An 8,997-nucleotide genomic window follows, 5' to 3' on the forward strand; every position below is an offset into this window, starting at 1 on the left:
TGAATGATCTTCAGCAAAATTTTGCTTGCGTGTGATATTAATGATATTGTTCTATAATTTCCACTTTTGGTTGGATCACCTATCTTAGGAATAGGCATAAATATGGATCTCTTCCAGTCAGTTGGCCAGGAAACTGTCTTCCATATTTCTTGGTATAGACTAGTGAGCACTTCCAGCACTGCATCTGTTTGTTGAAACACCTCTATTCGATATTCCATCAATTCCTGAGCCTTGTTCTTCACCAATGCCTTCAGAGCAGCTTTGACTTCTTCCTTCTGTACAATCGGTTCCTGATCTAATGCCACCTCTTGAAATGGTTGAACATCGACTAATTCTTTTTGGTATCATGACTCTGTGTATTCCTTGCATCTTCTTTTGATGCTTCCTGCATCATTTAATATTTTCCCCATAGAATGCTTCGCTATTGCAACTCGAGGCTTGAATGTTTTCTTCAGTTCTTTCAGCTTGAGAAACACCGAACATGTTCTTCCCTTTTGGTTTTCCATTTCCAGCTCTTTGCACATGTCATTATAATACTTCACTTTGTCTTTTCGAGATGTCCTTTGAAATCTTCAGTTCTTTTACTTCATCAATTCTTCCTTTTCCTTTAGCTGCTCGACATTCAAGAACAAGTTTCAGAGTCTCCTCTGGCATCCATCTTGGTCTTTTCTTTCTTTCCTGTCTTTTCAGTGACCTCTTGCTTTCTTCATGGATGATGTCCTTGATGTCATTCCACAGTTCCTCTGGTCTTTGGTCACTAGTGTTCAATGCCACAAATTTATTCTTCAGATGGTCTCTAAATTCAGGTGGGATATACTCAAGGTCATATTTTGGCTCTCATGGACTTTGTCTGATTTACTTCAGTTTCAGCTTGAACTCGATTATGAGCAATTGATGGCCTGTTCCACAGTCGACCCCTGGCCTTGTCCTGACTGATGATATTGAGCTTTTCCATCATCTCTTTCCACAGATATAGTCAATTGGATTTCTGTGTGTTCCGTCAAGCAAGGTCCATGTGTACAGTTGTCATTTATGTTGGTGAAAGAAGGTATTTGCAATGAAGAAGTCGTTGGTCTTGCAAAATTCTATCACTCAATCTCCAGCATTGTTTCTATCATCCCCCAACACTATATCAGACAATGTTCCACTGCTGTTCATAAGGTTTTCACTGGCTCATGCTTTTCAGAAGTAGACTGCTGGGTCCTTCTTCCTAGTCTGTCTTAGTCTGGAAGCTCAGCTGAAACCTGTCTTCCATAGGTGACCCTGCTGGTATCTGAATACTGGTGGCATAGCTTCCAGCATCACAGCAACATGCAAGCCACCAGAATACAGTTTCCTACAATATTTAACAAATAACCTTAATTCCCATGAATTTAAACCCTGTTATCTTTGTCTTAGAATGGTGAAAGTAGTTGGTGACTTCAATGTCCGGTTTGATAAAACATAATATTGAAATCTGCTAATGGTGATCATGGAGTTAACTTAGAGACATTATGGATAGAAGACGTTTAAGGAGATTTCATTGGACTTCCAAGTTTCCGGAGGACTTCAGTTGTGATGTTAATACTATTACCAATATTAATAGTAACATGTTGGTGTTTCAGCTATTACTTCCGTTACTTAGTACTTGTGATGAGCTAAAAAACCCTGTGCCGTCAAGTCGATTCTGACTCACAGCGACCCAAAAGGACAGAGTAGAAGTCCCCCATAGAGTTTCCAAGGAGCACCTGGTGGATTCGAACTGCCAACCCTTTGATTAGCAGCTGTAGCATTTAACCACTATGCCACCAGGGTTTCCTGTGATAATCTACTGCGTCCAAAAGTGGAGTGGAAGCTTTAGTGAATTGTTTAATTTACATTCACATTGTGTTATGGATTCCATGTGCAGTGTTTATTTAGTCTTTTTTAACTATTCTATGAGGGGAGGCTTATTAGTACTCAGTTATAGGGGGTTAAATATCACTTAAAGAGTTTAAATTCACAATTTTTTTTTCAGTTCCTAAGAGATACACATTCCAACTCTGATATTTCACCCTAGACTTCTACCTCCAAATGCGCTAAGACTTTATGGTACAATTCCAGAAAAGTTCAGTCCTACTTTTGAAACAATAGCTCAAAACACAAGTCTTATTTAAAAAGGTTAGGAAAACCATGTATATATGAAAGATTTAAAAAACAATGATACCTATTTCTTCCCCCAGGTGAAAACTATAAGCTGAAACATGCACTCAGGACATCACACTTCAGAGAATGAAACTTCAAGCACCTATTTCATCCTCATGGGGCTCTTTGATCAAACTAAATATGCAGTCTTCCTCTACACCTTAACCTCTGTCTTTTTCTTAATGGCTTTAACTGGGAACACCCTTCTCATCCTCCTGATCCATAGGGATCCCCATCTCCACACACCCATGTACTTCTTCATCAGCAAGCTTTCTCTCATAGACCTCATGTACATATGTGTGACAGTCCCCAAGATGCTCATGGACCAGATTACTGGAGATAATACAATTTCCCACTTAGGTTGTGGGGTCCAGATGTTCTTCTATCTGACTCTCACTGGAGCTGAGGTTTTCCTCCTAACTGCCATGGCCTATGACCGATATGCTGCCATTTGCAGACCTCTCCATTACCCACTGCTCATGAACCAGAGAATCTGCCATCTTTTCATGTCTGGATGCTGGTTCCTGGGAATGTTTGATGGTTTGTTGCTCACCCCAATGACCATGAGCTTACCTTTTTGTCATTTCAGAAAAATCATGAACTTTTTCTGTGAGGCCCCTGCCCTGCTGAAACTCTCCTGCTCCGATATCTCCCACTATGAGATGTTCATGTACCTGTGTTGTGTCCTCATGCTGCTTATCCCCACCATGGTTATATCTAGCTCATATGCTCTAATCCTGTGCCTCATTCACAGTATGAATTCAGGCGAGGGCCGCAGAAAGGCCTTTGCCACCTGTTCCTCCCACATGGTGGTAGTGTTGCTCTTTTTTGGTGCTGGCATATACACCTATATGCTCCCCAGATCCTACCATACAGGTGAGCAGGACATGATGGTGTCTACTTTTTACACCATCATCACCCCTGTGCTGAACCCCCTCATTTACAGCTTCCGGAACAAAGATGTCACAGGGACCCTGAGGAACTTAATGACATCAAGGGTGAGAATAAGAAAAGTTTTAAATGTGAAAACCTAGGAATGGCCATCTCCTGCTTCCCCTTCCTTCTTTACTGCCCCGCGTCTGCCTTTTAGTTCTTTTCTCTGGTTCTTGGGCCTCAAGATAAAACCCCATAAGATCATTCCTTCCTCTCATTCAAGAGGTACATCTCTTTTACACTGCTTACTCATCCTGAGTAATCCATTTATATTTAAGTTCCTTAGGGTCCACCGTTTGTGATGCAATAGCTGATGTAAGGAAAACCATAGCAAGTACCTTGTATATTATCACCTGTCCCAACCTCAATGACCATTGCAGTATGAGATTTGGGGAATCAATGCCTTAACCCTAAAACCGGATCACTGTAAACCATACGGGTCAGTTCTAATCCATCCTATAGGGTCACGATGAGTTGAAATTGACCCAAAGGCAACAGGTTTTTTTTTTTTTTTTTTTTTTGGTTTTAAAGAGTCCTGGGGGGAAGATGGCTATTCCCTAGCTTTGCAAATTCCCTTAAGTCATAGTTCACTTGTGCCAGCCACTACATGGAATGTTACAGTTGCATCTTCACTAAATGTATACACACAAACTTTTTCCCAGTGTTGAAAGTTAGTTTCATACATAAATACTAAGATTTTTCATAGTATTTGGCCATCAAAAATATTCAGATTAATACCAATCCACATTAAAGTTAAATAGAGGTAAAAGTTTCATTTAAATTTACAGATTTTAAGGGCACAAATAGAAAAGTTTGCATATTTACTGTTTTTTTAGCCTTTAACTAAAATACAAGGGCCCTGGGAACAAGTGAAGATTTAGGAAATCTTAATCTCAGCCTTCTACTTCTGGAACTGAGAAAACCAACAAAATGGTTTTAGATGTCACCAGACTTTACTTCTCCTAATATATATGATGTTCAAATCTAACAGTAGCACCAAATTATTATTAAATTCATGAACCAAATTATTAATGATTCTAGTGTTTCTGACAATAAATTTAGAAAAGAAAAAAAACATTTGCTCAGATGGATAGGTCCCAAAATTATTAAGATTCCACCACTTGGCACAGAACCCTCAACTTAACTACTATCAAGAAATAGAACCCAGTTGTTTCTATAAGTGATACATTTTTAATTTATGGACAAGTACTTTTCTGTCACCTAAGATGAATACTTTGGTTTCTAAACTGATTCCTGCAGTGGGTGAAAGGAATTTGTCTGAATTTCAAATAATCCCTCAAAGTTGAGCAAAAAGTAACATCTGAGAATAGAAAAACAACAGAAATAATCAACAAAACCAAAAGTTGGTTCTTTGAAAGGGTCAACAAAATCGGCAAAATATTGGAAAAAATGACAAAATAATAACAGATGAGGATGCAAATAATCTAAATAAGAAATGAAATAGGGATTACAACAGACCCAACTGAAATAAAAGATATAACAAAGTCCTATGAAAAGCTATACTCCAAAAAATTTTAAAACCTAGAGGAAATGGACAAATATCTAGACATACTATCTATCTAAACTAATGCAAACTGAGGTAGAAAATCTGAACAAACTCATAACAAGAGAAGAGTCTGAAAAGGCAATTAAGAAAAAAACTGACAACAAAAAAATGCTCTTCGTCCAAATGGCTTCAAGGAGATTTTCACCAAACATCCAGAGAAGAATTTACTCCAGTACTACCCAAACTATTTCAGAACATAGTAAAAGAAGGGTTACTTCCAAATTCATTCTGTGAAGCCAGCATAACCCTGATACCAAAATCAGGCAAAATGCCACACAAAAAAGAAAATTACAGACCATTGTCTCTCAGGAATATAAATGCAAAAATTCTCAACAAAATCTAGCCAACAGAATTCAGCATCATACATTAAAAAAAATACATGCCAATCAAGTGGGATTTATATCAGGCATGCAAGAATGGCTCAATATTAGAAAATCGATCAACGTAATCCAACAGATAAGTAAATCAAAGGAAAAGAATCACATGATCATCTCAATGTATGCAGAAAAATGCATTTGACAAAATTCAACACTCCTTCCTGATAAAACCTCTCAATGAAATAGGAATAGAAGGGAAATCCTCCAACTTAATAAAGGGCATCTTTCTTTTCTTTTCTTTTTTTCAGTTTCGTCAAAACCAACAGACAACATCATTCTCAACAAAAAGAGTCTGAAAACATTCCCCCTAGGAACAGGAACAAGGCAAGGATGCCCTTTAACACCACTCCTATTTAATATTTTTCTGGAAGTTTCAGTTAGAGCAATAAGGCAAGAAAGGGAAATAAAGGGAATACGAATTGGTAAGAAAGAAGTAAAATTACTCCTTTTTGCAAATGATATGACACTATACATACAGAACACCAAAGATTCCACAAGAAAACTACTGAAACTAATAGAAAGTTTCAGTAGAGTAGCACGATACGAGATAAACATACAAAAATCAGTTGGATTCCTATACACCAATAAAAAGAACTATGAAAAGGTAATCAGGAAAGCAATACCATTTATAATAGCCCCCCCCCCAAAAAACTTAGAAATAAATCTACCAGGGATGTAAAAGACCTATACAAGAAACCTACAAAACACTACTTCAAGATACTAAAAGAGAACTACATAAATGAAAAAACACACAATGCTCATGTCAATTCTACCCAAAGCAATTTAAAAATACAATGCAATTCCAACCCAAATACCAAAGGCATTCTTTAACAAGATGGAAAAACTAATAATTAACTTTACATGGACAGAAAAGAGGCCCCAGATAAGTAAAGCACTATTGAAGAAGAAGAATAAAGTAGGATTCGCACTACCTGACTTCAGAACCTGCTATACAGCTATGATAGTCAAAACAGCCTGGTACTGGTACAATAACAGATACACTGACCAGTGGAACAGAATTGAGAATCCAGATGTAAATCCATCAACCTATAGTCACCTTAGTCCATCAGACGTGGATAAGACAGTCTTTTTTAACAAACGATGCTGGCAAAACTGGATGTCCACCTGTAAACAAATGAAACAGGACCCATACTTTATACCATACACTAAAATGAATTCAAAAAAGTTCAAAGACCTAAATACAAAATCAAAAACTATGCAGATCATGGAAAAATAGGATCAACACTAGATGCCTTAATACAGAGTGTAAATAAGGACATGAACTGTAGCTAGCAATACACAAACACCAGAAGATAGCCAGATAACTTGGATCTTCTAAAAATTAAACACTTATCAAAAGACTTCACCAAAAGAGTAAAAAAAAGAACCTACAGAATGGGAAAAAAATTTCTGGCTAGGACATATCTGATAAAGGTCTAATCTCTAAAATCTATAGGAAAATCTAACACCTGAATGACAAAAAGACAAATAATCCAATTAAAAAATGGGCAAAGGATATGAACAGACTCTTCACCAACGAAGACATTTGTACTGCTAAGAGACACATGAGGAAATGATTGCAATGCAAATCAAGACTACAATGAGACACCATCTCACCTGGACATTACTGGTATGAATTAAAAAAAAAGAAAAGAAAATGAAGATGTTAAAGAGGCTCCTGGGAGATTGGAACTCTTATGCACTGCTGTTGGGAATGCAAAATGACACAGCCATTTTGGATAATAATATGGTGCTCCCTTAAAAATCTTGAAATAGAAATATCATACAATCCAGCAATCTCACTCCCACGAATAGACATATGCACATCCATGTTCATTGCAGCTTTGTTCACAACAGCAAAAGGATAGAAACAACCTAAGTGCCCATCAACAGATGAGTGGATAAACAAACTATGGAGTAGTATGCAATGATGAATCTGTGAAACAATTCACAGCTTGAATGAGTCTGAAAGGCATTATGCTGAGTGAAATAAATCAGTCACAAAAGGGCAAATATTGTATGAGATGACTATGATAAAAATGCATGAAAAGGTTCACACATAGAAAGAAACAAATCTTTGATGGTTAGGAGGGAGGGGAGGGGTAGGAAGGGAAAAACACTAACTAGACAATAGATAAGTGGTAATTTGGGTGAAGGGTAACACTGTACACAATACTGGAGAAGTCTGCACATCTTGGCCAAGGCAAGGTCATGGAAGCTTCACAGACACATCCAAACTCCCTGAGGGACCAAATTACTGGGTTGAGGGTTAGGGACCATGGTGTCAGAGGACATCTAGCTCAAACAGCATAACGTAGTTTATAAAGAAAATGTTCTACATCCTACTTTGTGAGTGGCATTTAAGGTCTTAAAAGTTTGTGAGGGGAGACAGGGCAAAGATGGCAGAATAGTCAGATGCTTCCTGTGGTCCCTCTTACAACAAAGACCTGAAAAAACAAATGAATCAATTACATATGACAATCAGGAACCCTGAGCATGAAAGGCAAAGTTGAGGGGTCAGACTGAATGACAGGCAAAGGGAGAGAAGGTTCAGAATTAGCGAGGAGTTGCCAGACCTCACCCAGTGGGAACCAGCACCCTGAAGGCCAGATCTGCTGAAGTAAATGCAGTGAGGCAAGTAGTGCTGTTTGGGATGCATTTTCCACATCAGGAGAGACTGAGCAGCAGAGGGCCCACTTGCCTCCAGAATCAGTGAAATGCAGGGCTCTATTTTTTATTGGCAAAAGATAAGTACATGAGTCTAACCTACCACACAGATCAAAAAACTACCCTTAGGGAAAACCTCTCTCCCATTTACTTGCTCCCTTCCCACTCTTCACTGCATCTGAGCTGGCATCAGAGATTGCCACCATCCCCTGGGCCAGAAGTAGGACCATCATGCTCCCTGAGCCATTCTCCTGGCCTTTGAGAGGAAAAAAATTATCTGTCACTCCCCTCAGCCGAGAAATCAGGGCAGAAAGAGCTCCATTGCCTAGACACAGGGATAAGGGGTCGGTGGACTTTGAATGCCTTTCACCTCCACATAGACCTATGTGGGCCCATTTCAACAGTGTAGGCCCTTGTTAGCACAGTACAACAAGGTGTATACCTGAAGTCTAACTTCAGCTATATGGTTCAGAGGCAGATTCATGACATTTGACACCACTCTGACTATTAAATAGGGCCCTCATCTACCCACATCAGGGGCCTGAGGATTGCTGGCTCCAACCATGCCACCTAGCCACCAGCAACAGGGGTCCAAGAATAAGTGATCCTTCCCAGTCCTTATGTCCAACAGCACTGGGTACCCATAGTCTGGCTGTAAAACTCACCTACCTATGCTGTCTAGGGAACGGGAATACGATTTCCTCACAGACACTCGGGGCAGCTGTCAGCCCCAAGCCTAGCTCAGTGCTTGACCCCCTAATGCAGCCAGATACCTGTCCCTACACCAGTCATGCCTGCCTGTCTAGGACTCTAGGTGAAAGCCTGCACCACACACTCGGTGACCAACTACCTGGACACTTGAGCTGAATCCATACAAGGAAATTGAATGAACTCCTTGGCTCACATATCTAGTAACAGCTCAAACCACCTGGAGATAGAACGTTAGAGCTTCAAAGGAGCTGATAATTAAAATGGCTCACATGAGCAGCCGATTTGGACATATCTAAAACAAAACAAGAAGCTAAGACACAGTAAGCAAACATAAAATAAATACAATAACTTATTCATGGCTCGTTGACAACAGTCAATAACAAATCATATAAAGATGCAGACCATGATGGCTTCAACAAGCTCCCAAAACAAAGAATCAAGAAATTTTCTGGATGAAGAGAATTTCCTGGAATTAACAGAGGTAGAATACAAATTATTAATATACAGAACTCTCTTCAAGAGATCAGGGAGGAGATCAGGCAAAATGCAGAACAAGCCAAGGAACACACAGATAAAGCA

At 39.1% G+C, this 8,997-nt stretch overlaps 1 protein-coding gene across 1 annotated transcript; it reads left to right on the forward strand.

Annotated features, from left to right (window-relative positions):
- Positions 1 to 1,829: 1,829 nt before the first annotated feature.
- Positions 1,830 to 3,575, forward strand: LOC100674196 (olfactory receptor 2T3-like). Its single transcript, XM_003422149.3, has one exon. The coding sequence runs from the start codon at positions 2,223 to 2,225 to the stop codon at positions 3,195 to 3,197; it is 975 nt and encodes a 324-aa protein (XP_003422197.2). The 5' UTR covers positions 1,830 to 2,222; the 3' UTR covers positions 3,198 to 3,575.
- The last annotated feature ends 5,422 nt before the right edge of the window (positions 3,576 to 8,997 follow it).

The sequence above is a fragment of the Loxodonta africana genome, chromosome 2, assembly GCF_030014295.1.
Source record: "Loxodonta africana isolate mLoxAfr1 chromosome 2, mLoxAfr1.hap2, whole genome shotgun sequence".
Taxonomy (NCBI): Eukaryota; Metazoa; Chordata; class Mammalia; order Proboscidea; family Elephantidae; genus Loxodonta; species Loxodonta africana.

Excerpts from the sequence above, each read along its gene's own strand:
- LOC100674196 (XM_003422149.3), top strand. The coding sequence starts at position 2,223 with ATGCACTCAGGACATCACACTTCAGAGAATGAAACTTCAAGCACCTAT.